Source organism: Sapajus apella, unplaced genomic scaffold, assembly GCF_009761245.1.
Source record: "Sapajus apella isolate SASKATOON/1434 unplaced genomic scaffold, GSC_monkey_1.0 scaffold16, whole genome shotgun sequence".
Taxonomy (NCBI): Eukaryota; Metazoa; Chordata; class Mammalia; order Primates; family Cebidae; genus Sapajus; species Sapajus apella.
The window spans coordinates 26,963,857-26,979,010 of record NW_022436956.1 but is presented as its reverse complement, the minus strand read 5'-3'; the positions used below and the strand labels follow the sequence as shown (position 1 = coordinate 26,979,010).

At 37.5% G+C, this 15,154-nt stretch overlaps 1 protein-coding gene across 2 annotated transcripts in view; it reads left to right on the top strand.

Annotated features, from left to right (window-relative positions):
* The window catches only part of CUL5 (cullin 5), a 107,877-nt gene that overhangs the window by 42,670 nt on the left and 50,053 nt on the right, over positions 1 to 15,154 (top strand). For both annotated transcript variants that reach the window (XM_032285683.1, XM_032285684.1), the window contains exons 4-7: positions 1,926 to 2,102; positions 4,732 to 4,873; positions 7,228 to 7,373; positions 7,454 to 7,534. In XM_032285683.1, the coding sequence (XP_032141574.1) occupies positions 1,926 to 2,102; positions 4,732 to 4,873; positions 7,228 to 7,373; positions 7,454 to 7,534 (546 nt within the window). The remainder of the gene's footprint in view (positions 1 to 1,925; positions 2,103 to 4,731; positions 4,874 to 7,227; positions 7,374 to 7,453; positions 7,535 to 15,154) is intronic.

Sequence of the window (15,154 nt, the reverse complement as noted above, 5' to 3'; positions counted from 1 at the left end):
TCAAGCAATTCTCCTGCCTCAGCCTCCTGAGTAGCTGGGATTACAGGGATGTGCCATCACACCCTGCTTTTTGTTTTTTTTTTTTTTTATTAGAGACAGGGTTTCACCATGTTGGCCAGGCTCGTCTTGAACTCCTGACCTCAGGTGATCCACCTGCCTTGGTCTCCCAAAATGTTGGGATTTCAGGCGTGAGCCGCCTTACCTGGTCTACCTTAGATGTTATTAACAGATGTTAAAAAATATACTCAACACTGGCAAAAAAATATGGAAGGGTTTCACTGTAACATAGCTGAATAAAGTCTGGAAATGTAGACCTCAACAAGAACCCGAGAATAGGATTTAGCACCACTAATTCAGAGCAGTTAATAGGAATAGCAATGCCAGACATGGGTATATAACTTAAGAAGATTTTTTAAACTCTTAAGAATTTTTTTTTTGTGTGTGACTCATTTTACTAGGCAATCTTTAATTGAACATACATTGTCAGTAAGGACCAAATCTCCCAAATGGTTGAAAGGCAATATGCATTGAAATGTTTATAACCTTTTTAAAGAACAAGAAAAAGAAATAAAAATAATAAACATGTGGATTCTTCTTTTTTTTTTTTTTTTAACCTGGATTAATACATCTGTTTTATTTGTTTACAATTCTGTGGCTTAGCAATTTGGGCTGCTCTTAGCTGATTTTGCCTAAGCTTATTAATGCAGTAGCAGTGAGCTGTGAGCTTTACCAGGACATAGTGGTCTAAGAGAGCAGTAAAACATGTATATGGTTTTTGGTGCTGGCTTTCTCTTCCCTGTGTGGTTCCTCATTCTCAAGGAAACCAGCCTTTGGGATGAAAGTAGGATCTACAATATCTATTCATGGATAGGCTTAGAAATCTCACAGTCTTACATCTGTGGCGTTCTGTTGGTCAAAGTAAATCACAGGACCAGCCCAAACTCTAATAGTGGGAAATAGACTCCACCATCTTTTAAAAAATTGAGATATAATCCATATACCATAAAATTTACCCTCTTAAAGCATATGATTCAGTGGGTTGTATATTTCCTAAAGTTGTGCAACCATCACCCACTAATCCCAGAATATTTTCATCACCCCAAAAAAGAAACCCTCTATCTATGAACTCTCACTCCCTATTACCCCCTTCACCCACTAAATCCCTAATCTGCTGTCCATGGATTTGTCTGTATTTGACATTTTCAATATTGGGATCATAATATATATCCTTTTGTGACTAGTTTCTTTCACAATATTTTGTTTCTTTCGCAATATTTTGTTTCTCTTTATGACTGAATAAGGTCTATTGTTTGGATATACCATACATTGTGGGGGTTTTTTGGTTTCTTTTGTTTTTCATTTGTTTAGTTTTATTTTCTTTTTGAGACAGAGTCTTGCTCTGTCATCCAGGCCAGAGTACAGTGGCTCAGTCACAGCTACTGCAGCCTCAACTGTGAGGGCTCAAGCAATCCTCCCACCTCAGCCTCCTAAGTAGCTGGAACCACAGCCACGAACCACCACACCCAGCTAATTTTTTGTGTTTGTGGAGTTGAGGTCTTGCTGTGTTGCTCAGGTTGGTCTCAAACTCCTGAGCTCAAGCAGTCCTCCTGCCTCAGCCTCCGGAAGTGCTGAGACTCCAGGTATGAGCCACCATGCCTGCCCCTTATATTGTTTATCCGTATTTCAGCTGATGGATATTTGGGTTGTTTCTACTTTTTATCTATTTTGAATAATGCGGCTATGAACATTCGTGTGCAGGTTTTTTTTTTTCTGTGAACCTGTGTTTCAGTTTCTCTTAGATATAATAGAGTTTGTACAATAATTTAAAAATTATGTGCAGTTTATATTTTGGCATGAATATGTTTTGTTCTTAATTTTTCAAAGCAACTGCATTTATTTCAAATTGGTACACCTCTTTTTTTCAGCGAGTATTGAGCCATCAAGATGATACAGCTTTGCTAAAAGCATATATTGTTGAATGGAGAAAATTCTTTACACAATGTGATATTTTACCAAAACCTTTTTGTCAACTAGAGATTACTTTAATGGGTAAACAGGGCAGCAATAAAAAATCAAATGTGGAGGACAGTATTGTTCGAAAGGTAAGACCATTTTTCTTATTGTTTTCCTAATATTATTCAGAAAGAGGATAATTTGGAAGCATTTGAAAGTAATTTCAACTTTTAAGTGGGTTTTTCTACTTCATATGTAAATTGCCTTTCAGCTCTTATTAGATTTTATTGGAAAATACTCTTTTTCAATAAATGTCTTTAACGTCAGTCTTCTTTTATGTTTTTATGTGGTCTTAATCTATGGATATGTGTCTTCACCCATTACCTCCTTTACTTTCCTTTTTACTTTCTCCTTTTCCTGGTATTTTTGGTATTTGATTTCTCTATTCTTTCTTTTTACTCTTTTTCTTTAATTGAATCTCACTGTGTCACCTAGGCTAGAGTGCAGTGATTTCAACTCTCTGTATCCCGGGTTCAAGCAATTCTCCTGCCTCAGCCTCTCAAGTAACTGGGACTATAGGCGCACACCACCACGCCCAACTAATTTTTGTATTTTTAGTAGAGGCTGGGTTTCGCCATGTTGGCCAGGCTGGTATCAGACTCCTGACCTCAGGTGATCTGCCCGCCTCAGCCTCCCACAGTACTGGGATTACAGGCATGAACCACTGCACCCAGCTTATATTCTTATTTTACTGAAAACTAAATTACTTTTCTCCTCTCTCAAAAATCTCCTTTTATTGGGTTACCTTCTGATAACTTTTTGTTTAATTGTAGCTAAACTGCTATCATCTCTATAATTTCCCTTTTACTTAATTCTAGCTATTATAAAGTCAGTATATACTGTGCTTATTTTCTATTTAAAAATTGTGTCAAGTAACCTGTCATGATTTAATGGAAAGAACTTGGAGTATGAAGGGTCCTAGGTTTCCCTTTCAACTCTTCAAACTCTATTTTGAAGAGTCCTCATTTTCATATATCTTTCTACTTGTAAGAATCAAATGGAACCATAGATTTGAAAATTTTTAAATGCCATTTGATCTTTAGTCAACTTATTGTTTGCTATGATGGTTATATAACAGACTCAGGCATTACAGTAGTATAACCTGGGCATTGTTGCCCCATCCTAGCCTTAAAATTTGCTCTGATGTTGACCGGGATACTGTAAATTTAGATACCCAGTGGTTCTTCAGTGATAGAAATCACTGCAACATGGGAAATCTGTGCCAAAAAACCAAAAAGTGAAAAACACTTCTGACTGCTATTTAATTTGCAGTCTCATAATCTTGTCCTCGTTTTTGTTGTTATTCCTTTAAGTTTTGCCATTCTCTATGGGTTGTAGGAAGCAGTGTCCACTTAGTGATTAAGTGTATCAATTCTGGGACCACAGTTGTTGGATTCAAATCCTAGTGTCATCATCGATGAGATGCATGAATGTGAAAGGTTAGTTTTGCTATCTGTACCCCAGGTTTCACATATCTGAAGGGGGGATAATCATAGTACCTATATCAAGATTATGAGGATTAAATGAGTTATATGTGGACAATACATAGAGCAGTCCCAGGTACAGAATGAGTGTTATAAAAGTGTTAACTCTTGTTATTATTGTTGCTGCTATTAATGTATCTCCTACATCTGACCAAGTTTCTTGGAGTACTTACATAATCACCAATATTATATACCATTTTTATCATTTTAATGGAACATCTAAATGGTAGATTTCGATACTCTTTTATAAGGTCCAGTATCAGATTTTCAGTTGGTCCTTTTTGCATTTTTTATGTGTCTATACAAACATATATATATGTCTATTTCAAACACACCAATGTATCTGAAATTCAACCATGGAACTATAGGAAAATAAACATTTTCCATGTATTATCATCATTAACTTTTATAACCACTTGAAATTTGCACTATCGTTTTGACCATTTTACACATAAGAAAGTGGATAAATAAGCAACAAAGCTGGGATTCAAATCCAATTATGTTGGACTCTGAAACACTTTTTCTTTATTTATTTTTGTTTTGTTTGAGATGGGGTCTTGCTATGTTGCCCAGGCTAGAGTAAAATGGTGTGATCTTTGCTTGCTGCAGCCTTGCCCTCCTGGATGCAAGTGATCCCCCACCTCAGCTTCCCAAGTAGCTGGGACTATTGGCACATGCTACCATGCGTAACAAATTTTAGTATTTTTTGTTGTCGTTGAGATGGGTCTCACTGTGTTGCCAAGTCTGGTCTGAAACTCCTGGCTTCAAGTGATCTTCCCACCTTGGTCTCCCAAGGTTTTGGGATTACAGGCATGAGCCACCACGCCGAGTTGACACGTCTTCTTTACCATTATGCTAAATATACTGCTTCCCTGAAGTATTCAAGTGACTGCAGCCAAAGTGTTTTTGAGACAGGGTCTTGCTCTGTCACCCAGCCTAGAGTGCAGTGGCACAATCTCAGCTCACTGGGACTACAGGCGTGGACCACTACACCTGGCTAACTTTTTTGTATGTTTTATAGAGACAGGATTTCACCATGCTGCCTAGGCTGGTTTCAAACTCATGGACTCAAGCGATCCACCTGCCTTGGCCTCCCAAACTGCTGGAACTTCAGGCATGAGCCACTGCACCTGGCTTAGGCCTAAGAATTTGATTTTCTTTTTTGGTGTTTGTACATGATATTTTATATATTAGTAATTGAAAATTATGTTACAATTTGTTCTTGTTTTCCTAGCTTATGCTTGATACATGGAATGAGTCAATCTTTTCAAATATAAAAAACAGACTCCAAGATAGTGCAATGAAGCTGGTACATGCTGAGAGATTGGGAGAAGCCTTTGATTCTCAGCTGGTTATTGGAGTAAGAGAATCCTATGGTATGTTCTGAACTTTTAGGACCGTAATTTCTGTTTCATGGAAATTGTAGGACAGTTATGGAATAGCACAATCAAAGCTACATCTACTTTCTGTACTAGATGCTTTTTTTTTTTTTTTGAGACAAGAGTCTCGCTGTGTTGTCCCAGGCTGGAGTGCAGTGGCGCCATCTTGGCTCACTGCAACCTCTGCCTCCTGGGTTCAAGCGATTCTCCTCCCTCAGCCTCCCGAGTAGCTGGGACTACAGGCGGCTGCCACCACTGTGCCTGGATAATTTTTGTACTTTTAGTGGAGACAGGGTTTCACTCTATTGGACAAGCTGGTCTTGAACTCCTGACCTCATGATCCGCCCACCTCTGCCTCCATGCTGGGTTTACAGGTGTGAGCCACTGTGCCCAGCCTCGATGCTTTTTTTAAAAGAGTACACATATGATATTAATTGTGCTTAAAAGAATGTATAATAATTCATATTCATGTGGTTAATGCTTATTTTCTACATGCCATTAATTTCTTGGCTGACAGGTCTTTTTAGTGAACTAAATTAGATATATAGATTTGAATATATAGCTCGTAAAAGGTAACTAGTTCATTAAAAGGTTAGGTATTTATGTTTTCAGGACATAAGTTACTTCCATGAAGAGCAATGAAAAGGAGAGCATGTAGGAGTACATTCTCTCTTCTGATTTGTTTCCTTTGACTTAGAGTATGTTTCTTCCCCACCCTTCATCCTCCTCCTGGAGGCCTTGCTTAATTCCCAGACTAAGTTAAGGTCTTGCATTCAGTGCTTCCCAGTACCTGTGCCTCCTTGGCATAGTACTTTTGTTTAATTGTGTTGTTAGCACTGTGTCTTTACTGAACATAGAATGCATGGCGAAAAATCACTCTAGATAAGTATTGATTGAGTTAATGAACCTATATAGTTATTTTTTGACTGGCTTTTCTTCATTGCCCCATATTCCTTTAGTTATCAAGTCTTTAGATTTTCATTAGCAGTGCTCCTGAAATTTGTTTTTACTTGAACTGCCACCAGACTTTAAACTTTACATGTAGAGTTTTGAAATGGCCCTCTTACAGTGATTGTATTCCTATCATTTAACCCATCTGCTGTTTATAAGATTGACGTTTAAGTACTATTTTATTGGTATTATTTCTACTTACCCCTTAAGTGCTATAGCACGCTTTTTTTTTTTTTTTTTTTTTGGAGACGGAGTGTCGCCCCATCACCCAGGCTGGAGTGCAGTGGCACTATCTAGGCTCGCTGCAGCCTCTGCCTCCCAGGTTCATGCGATTCTCCTGCCTCAGCCTCCCAAGAAGCTGGGATAAGGCGTGTGCCACCATGCGCTAAATACAAAAAAAATCAGCTAATTTTTTGTTATTTTAGTAGAGATGGGGATTCACCGTGTTAGCCAGGATGGACTTGATCTCCTGTCCTCGTGATCCACTCGCCCCGGTCTCCCAAAGTGCTGGCATGACAGGCATGAGCCACTGGGCCCAGCCTTTTTTTTTTTTTTTTTTTTTGGAAAGAGACAGAGTCTTATTCTCTCCCCCCAGGCTGAAGTGCAGTGGCACACTCAGCTCACTGCAACCTCTGCTTCCCGGGTTCAAGCAGTTTTTATACCTCAGTCTCCTGAGTAGCTGAGATGACAGGTGAGTGCCACCATGCCTGGCTAATTTTTGTAATTTTAGTAGAGACAGAGTTTCCCCATTGTGGCCAGGCTGGTCTTGAACTCGTGACCTTAAGTGATCTGCCCACCTTGGCCTCCCAAAGTGCTGGGATTACAAGTGTGAGCCATTGTTCTTGGCCTTAATTTTTTTGTAGAAACATTGTTTTACTATATTACCCAGAGCATCTTCACAGCCGTTTGTAATTTATTCTTCTCCCTTACCATCTGTTAGCCTTGCAATCCACTTAGACAACCTAGTCATATTTTCTTGTGCTTTTCTGCTTCTATTTACTTATACTAATCTCTATACAAATTCTAGTTTATTCTTTAAGGTTCAGTTTAAATCCCATTGCTTCTGTGAATGTTTTCTTGATTATTCAGTTAGAAGTCAGCCTCTTAGCTATTCAAAAATAAAATAGTCTATATTATGTTTTCTTTATTATTCAGTTAGAAGTCAGTCTCTTACCTATTCAAAAATAAAGTAGTCTATATTATCTGTATCATTTATTTGTTACTTTACTGCTTTGTGCTTTTATCTTTGTAAGTTTCTTATGGAGAAGGATTTTGTCTTACATAATTATATGTTCTCTTCAGCATTATTACCTTGCACATAATGACTCCTTAATATTTATTACACTCAAAATATTGATTCTGATAATAATTGGAGTAATATTTTATTTTCTGTTTTTCAGTTAACCTTTGTTCTAATCCTGAGGATAAGCTTCAGATTTATAGGGACAATTTTGAGAAGGCATACTTGGATTCAACAGAGAGATTTTATAGAACACAGGCACCCTCATATTTACAACAAAATGGTGTACAGAATTATATGAAATATGTAAGTTTTAACTTAGTATGTGATAATTTGAGCAATTCTCTTGATATTCTTAAAATGATTGTTATTTTGCTTCTGGACAGGCAGATGCTAAATTAAAAGAAGAAGAAAAACGAGCACTACGTTATTTAGAAACAAGGCGAGAATGTAACTCCGTTGAAGCAGTAAGTAATTTAATTGTACAATTTATGGGATTATTTGAAATACAGAAGCTTAGGAATGCCAAATAAATGACACAAATAATATTATTTAACATTGTTAATTGATTTTAGTTCTGTGTGCCTGTGAGCCATAGCACAGCTTCATAGAAGGTGTACCTTATTCAGAACACATTGTCCTTTGGAACTGGTATTCAAGATCAAATCTATTTCCATACCTGTTCTAGAATTTACTATATTTAATATTAATTTTTGGTAATTTTTAAATATTTTACGCATATCTAAAGTTAACCATTTTTGTGATTTTCATGTTGCAAGTATATACGCTCCTTGGAGATAAAGTTGATTCTCTTTTTTTGTGGCAGTTACGTTCTCTAAAGTGGCTGCAAACACCGAACTAGTGAATAATGAATCATTTATTCCTAGGGTATATTTCTTCTTCTGGGAAGATGTTTTAAACTTCATTTGTCATGAGATAAAATATTAATTATTATTATTTTAGAGACAAAGTCTTGCTCTGTTGCCCAGGCTGGAGTGCAGTGGTGCAATTATACCTCTCTGTAACTCCTGGGCATAAGGGCCCCTTTTGCCTCACCCTCCTAAGTAGCTGGGACTACACGCACATGTCCCCATACCTGACTAATATATATATATATATATATATTTTTTTTTTTTTTTTTTTTTTGAGACGGAGTTTCGCTCTTGTTACCCAGGCTGGAGTGCAATGGCGCGATCTCGGCTCACCGCAACCTCTGCCTCCTGGGTTCAAGCAATTCTCCTGCCTCAGCCTCTTGAGTAGCTGGGATTACAGGCACGCACCACCATGCCCAGCTAATTTTTTGTAGCTTTAGTAGAGACGGGGTTTCACTATGTTGACCAGGATGGTCTCGATCTCTTGACCTCGTGATCCACCCGCCTCGGCCTCCCAAAGTGCTGGGATTACAGGCTTGAGCCACTGCGCCCGGCCTTGACTAATATATATATATAATTTATTTTTTATTTATTTTGAGACAAGGTCTTGCTTTGTTGCCCAGGCTGGTGTGTAGTGGTGTAATCTCAGCTCACTGCAACCTCTGACGCTCAGGCTCAAGCAGTCCTCCTGCCTCAGCCCCTAAATAACTGGGACTACGAGCGCATGCCACCATGCCTGGCTAATTTTTATATTTTTAGTAGAGATGGGGTTTCACCATGCTGCCCAGGCTGGTCTTGAACTCCTAAACTCAGGTGATCCACCTTGGCCTCCTAAAGTGTTGGGATTACAGGTGTGAGCCACTGTGCCACTTGGCTAATTTTTTTTTTTTTTTTTTTTCATAGAGAGCGGGTCTTACTATGTAGCCCAGGCTGGTTTTGAACTCCTGACCTCAAGCAACCCTTCCTCTTCAGCCTACCAAAATGCTGGGATTATGGGCATGAGCCACAAAATATTAACAATTGTGGTCTCAAAATATTAATTTGGTAAAAGCATCAGCTTTTTATATTATTTTATTTATTTTATATTATATAATCTGCTTATTAAAAAAAAAAAAAACTGGTCAGTGACAATACCATGGTAGGTGTTTTCTTTTAAATGGAGGACTGACCTTAGGGTGCTTTAGTATAAGGAAAGTTAGAATCTAGTTTGGACAGTCTTGGAATTGCTCAAACACATAGTAGCATTTCCTCTAGTTCCTTTCAGTCTTTGGAGCCTAGGAACTAGATTTAGATTTGCATTCTTAGGTATAACATTCTAGCTTGCCCATAGTTAAATATTTTTCAATTATGAATGGGATTAAAATTTTTTTTTTTTTACTTTTGATTTTCTTTGGCTTTGTCCATCTTAAGTGGTAGTTATATTTATTTTATTCTTTGTTCAGAAATCACACTGAGTTGGATCTCTTTTCCCTTTGGTTCTTGTAGTTTTTGTTTTGCTTGTCCTCAGTTTGCAGCATATATCTTCTTTGAGTGGTTAAAATAATTTTGATAGTGGCGAAAGGAAGAATAATTTAGTTGTTATTTGTAGAAGTTCTTTATAGAGATATAAATACAGGTTTGGGCTACTTTGAAGGCAGGGAAGGCTACTGACTTTTCTTTTTAACAGGTGGGCCACAGAGTTGTCCCTCAGGAAGATTAATCTGGTGATAGGAAAGATTGAAGATTGGAATGGGGTAGAGCTGGAAATAAGAAGTAGAAAGCGTTTGCAGTAATTCAGGCAAGGCATTAGGCAGACCAAGTCGAGTTACGGCAGTGGGAATGGAAAAGAGAGAAAAGAGAAACTTCTTAGAAGACGGAAAAGAGAAACTTCTTAGAGTAGAACATTGTTATCACATGAATAGGGCTATCACAGAGAATCAAGCCAATAATATTTCTGAGGTTTCAGCCAGGGAGAACTGTGCTGCTACTGAGAAATTAAGTATAAAAATAAGTCTTAGGGAGAAAAGATGAGTTCATTTTGGAGGATTTGGATATTTGTAGTAGATCGATATGCCTGTAGCGCCTGGATGGGGATGTTATGGTTTTATAAGGTGAAATTGTTCTGATCTCCTACTGCAGTTTATATAGGTTAGTTGTATCATAGCCACATTAAACTTACAAATTTTCAGCTATAAAGGACCAACTTAAAGAACGAGTCCAGAATAGCTGTGACTGTAGGTGCATGCCACCATGCCTGGCTAATTTTTTGTATTTTGAGATCAGGTCTCACTGTGTTGCTAAGGCTGGTCTCATACTCCTGGACTCAAGCAGTTCTCCCACGTCAACCTCCAGAGTGCTGGGATTACAGGCCCGAGCCACAGCACTTGGCAGTAATGGCCAAAAGTTTGAAATGAAATAGGATATTTGCATAGTTTCAAAGTATCTTCCCCAAGATATTTACTAAAGGAGAAGCCTGAAGACACCATCGTAATTAAGTGATCGAGGTTAACATCCCTAGTAGTAGGACATACTGACATACCCCTTGATATGATGCACTAAGAAGAATACAATATTATTTCTGTTTTATTCTTGGGTTTTATTCTATACATTTTATTTAAAATGTATAATCTTGCTGTAATAGTGAGGAAAGATAACAATTGCAGATTGATTGATAGCCTACAAAATAACTGACTAATATTCTTTAAAAGTGTTAAGACTATAACAGACTGAAGGACAAAGGAACTACCACAGACTGGAGAAGAGTAGGAGAAATAACAACTAAATGTAACTAACATGGGCTTGTGGATAGGATCCTGGAATAGGGGAAGGACATTAGTGGAAAAACTGGTGAACTGAATAAGACCTAGAGTTAATTGATAGTATTGTACCAATACTATTTTCCTTGTTTTAAATTGTTGTACTATAGTTATTTAAGATGTTAATGTTGGGAGAAGTGAGGTGCCGTTTTTCTGGCAACTTTTCTGTAATCATTAACCAAAATAAAGAAGTTAAAAAAATAATACTATGAAGAGTGTCTTTTTATGGAGTGGTACAGTCTCTGTTTACTGCATCCTCTGCCTCCTGGGTTCATGTGATTCTCATGCCTCAGCCTCCCAAGTAGCTGGGATTACAGGCATGTGGCACCATGCCCAGCTGATTTTTGTATTTTTATTAGATACATGGTTTCATCATGTTGGCCGGGCTGTTCTCAAATTCTTGACTCAAGTGATTCAACCACCTTAGCCTCCCAAAGTGCTAGAATTACAGGTATGAGCCACTGCTTCTGGCTAAGAATGCCTTTTTTTTTTTTTTTTTTTTTTTGTCTGGGAGGCAAATGGAGGTCATCATCTAGTGTTTTCCTACATTGAACCAATTTATTAACTCATGCTAGAGGTTGAAAGACTAATTATAAAGTACTTTTCTTTGATTTCTCATGTATACTGTAATTAGAGAACTAATTTTTGTTTTGCTTATAAGCCAAAATATTTTTGCAGCCTTGACATATCCTATGTAGTCAATAAAAGTTACTCCCAAGATTTTTTCTGCTAACAATTTTTTATATGTAAAATGTTTAGATGTTAAGTTTATTAATATCATCAAGATAGTATCTTTATGATCACTTTATAGGGTTTTTCAGTTTTTATTTGAATTTGCTTGTCATTAGTTTAGCAGATTCTGACAGATGAATCAATGAAAGTTTTTTAGATATAAGCATATCTGGAGAGCAAATATACTTCTTTCTCAAAAGCCTAGACTGTATGTTGGAAAGTTGCGGAAATAAGTCTGAAAAAGGAGGTGGTAGATTTTTATCTCATTGTGAAAGACATTTGAATTGCGGGTTAATATTTTTGAACTGGACTCTCTAAACCATAGATTTTTAGTAAGGGTGGTCTCTACCTCTAGAGATCATTATAAGAATTTGTGGAGGCATTTTTTTGGTTATTACAATGGTTAGATAGTGTGTAGGGATCCAGAGATGGTAGACAGCTCATAGTGCTCAGACTGTCCCACATAAACAAGAACTATCCCACATCCAAAAGGACTTTTTCTTCCCTTAACTTATACAATTAGAAAAGACGAAATGACTTGTTTTTTCTGAAACAGAAGTGGAATGTCCTGTTGGAGGCTGGGCACAGTTGGCTCACGCCTGTAATCCCAGCACTTTGGGAGTTTGAGGTGGGCGGATCAAGAGCTTAAGACCAGCCTGGCCAACGTTGTGAAACACCATTTCTACTAAAAATACAAAAATTAACCAGATGTGGTGGTGTGCACCTGTAATCCCAGCTACTTGGGAGGCTGAGGCAGGAGAATTGCGTGAACCTAGGAGGCAGAGGTTGCAGTGAGACAAGATCAGGCCATTGTACTCCAGCCTGGGTGGTGAGTGGAAACTCCATCTCAAAAAAACAAAAAACAAAAAACAGATGTCCCACTGACCACTTATATAAGTGAAAATACTGTTTATACTTTTTTAAAATTAGAATTTAATTTTGTTTTGCTTATAAGCCAAAATATTTTTGCATGATACTAATACATGCTGCATTTTCCAGGGATGATATTGTATGAGTTAAGGAAAGATAATACCTTGTTTTGTTTGGAATATGAAAAATTTTTTCACTGTCACAAATATATATATACCCCATAGGGGATTTTGATCATGTTTTTGAGTCACCAGCATACTCACGTTGGCCTGCATTCATAGTTTTCACATTCCCACTGATGCAACATTGGTTTGAGTGTCTGACAACCTTATTGTCTTTTAGTTTAGTTGTGGCCAAGCATTAACAGGTTGAAATACTTATACTAATTATTAAGTACTTTTCTTTGATTTCTCATGTATATTGTAATTAGGGAACTATATTGATGCTTCTAACATGATACACACGTAGCTCCTTTCAGGATTTGTTATATAAGAGAATGCTGGGTCTGATAGGTTTGAGAACCAGTGATTCAATGATGGAGAATCAATGAAAGTTGATGATTAAGGCATCAAGACTGCATTTTTGGAGAATTTGTCCACCATGGAGTGTGTGGCAGGGTTTGAAGAGTTTAGAGACTTGCTTTTAGCTATCTTCAGTGATTTAATGGAGTTTTCAATAGATACATGATGACTCAGGAGTGGAAAGGAAGGGATATAAGAGGCATTTGGAAGAAAGAACCAGTTAGTAGGCTTGAAGGATGATTGAGGCTGATGAAAGATGTGAGCCTGGGTTATGGGAAGAATCTGAGAGTCAGAGAGCAGCTAATTTTGAGTACCTCATCAGTTTTAGAATAATTATTCTATTAGTAGAGCATGTATACATAATAATCATTCTCCTTGTACAGTGCTTTTTGAAACGTAATGAAAATCATTGTCTTTAGCATTATATCTGTAATGATGAATTACAGCTTTTAGTCAGAGTAGTGTTTTTTTCTACTGGACTACCTTGCTTTTAGTATGACATTCCGTGGAAATGTAAGTAAAAACTATTTAAAGTTTTTTTTTTTTTTTTTTTTTTTTTTTTTTTTTTGGCAAATATGCCCTTGGTTTATTAGAGGATAGGATCCTATAGTTAGAGATTACAATACTCCAGTTTTTCATTACATCATTTTATTGAGCATTTAGTCATCTGCAAATGTCTTTACAGTGAAGCCGAAGGGATACAACATAAACAAAACAATGTCTTTACTCTTATAGAGCTAACATTCTAGTGCAGGTGAACAGATAAGGGCAAGTAAACAAAGGAAAAGTGATTTTTTAAATAAAATAAGAGTAATGCTATAGAGTATATTGGTGGTGGTAATGCTCCTGCTGCTGCCTTTACTTTATGGAATATGGTCAGCAAAAGTCTGTTTGAGGGAATTATATTGGCGTTAAGACCTGAATGATAGGGAGCTAGTCTTCTGAAGATCTGGGACAAAAACATTTCAGGCAGAAGGAAGAGCAGTGTAAAGGCTTTGAAGCAGGAAGGAGCTTAACATATTTTAGGAATAGAGAAAGGTTAGTGTGGCTAGATATTTTAGCAGGTGAGAGGTGGAGAGGGATGCAAGATAAGGGTAGACACGAAAGTAGAGCTTAATGCAGTAAGCTGTTAAAAGGTTTTAAAAAAGTAGAGAACTGATCTGATTTCCATATTACAAAATAGCATTTGGGTTGCAATATGGTATTTAGACTAACAATCTAGGTGAGAGATGTTGGTGCCAATAGAGATGGATATATAAGAAGATGGTTGGCCGGGCGCAGTGGCTCAAGCCTGTAATCCCAGCACTGTGGGAGGCCGAGGCGGGTGGATCACGAGGTCAAGAGATCGAGATCATCCTGGTCAACATGGTGAAACCCCGTCTCTACTAAAAATACAAAAAATTAGCTGGGCATGGTGGCGTGTGCCTGTAATCCCAGTGACTCAGGAGGCTGAGGCAGGAGAATTGCCTGAACCCGGGAGGCAGAGGTTGCGGTGAGCCGAGATCGCGCCATTGCACTCCAGCCTGGGTAACAAGAGTGAAACTCCGTCTCAAAAAAAAAAAAAAAAAAAAAGATGGTTTCAGGATAATTTTGGAGGTCTATCTAATAGATTGCTCCTGTTTTACATATGAGCATATGAGGAAACAAATTCAGAAATGTACAGGAGGTTGCCTTCACACAGATAGGAAGTGGTGAAGCGGGGTTTCAATTTAAGTCTAATTCTAAATCCTGAGTTCCTAACAATACTATTAAGCACTTTAGAATATATAGAGAAGACATATAGTTTAGTAAATAATTTGGGTATATATATTGCACATATATGTATATAATTAGCAGTCTTGGTTGCAAGGGACAGAACCCATCTCAAAAAAAAAAAAACAAGTGGACCTTTTGGTTCATGTAAATTTCACCATGGACAGCACTAGGGTAAGACTAAAAGGAAGGAAATGTGGATTCAGAAACTTGCAGCACTGCCAGGACTTTTAGGTATGTGATGTGATATCATAAATGTTATGTATTTGGATAAATATTTCTGCTGGTCTGCTTTATTATCACTTAGAGTTGATAGGCATTTACTTGAAGTGGAGACCATGAGAGCTGCCAGCCTGTCCTTCCAGGTTGTGACCTAAGAGGTGATAAGAGTCTTCCTCCACTGGTTTTAATTGGCCCCCCTCTAATTGGTCTGGCTTGGATCAAGTTACCCAAACTTGATCAAATGCTGTGTGTTTCTTAGTACATGTGTGTAATCATTAGTGTTAATATACATGTATTTGTAGTATGTTTAATATAGTAGTACT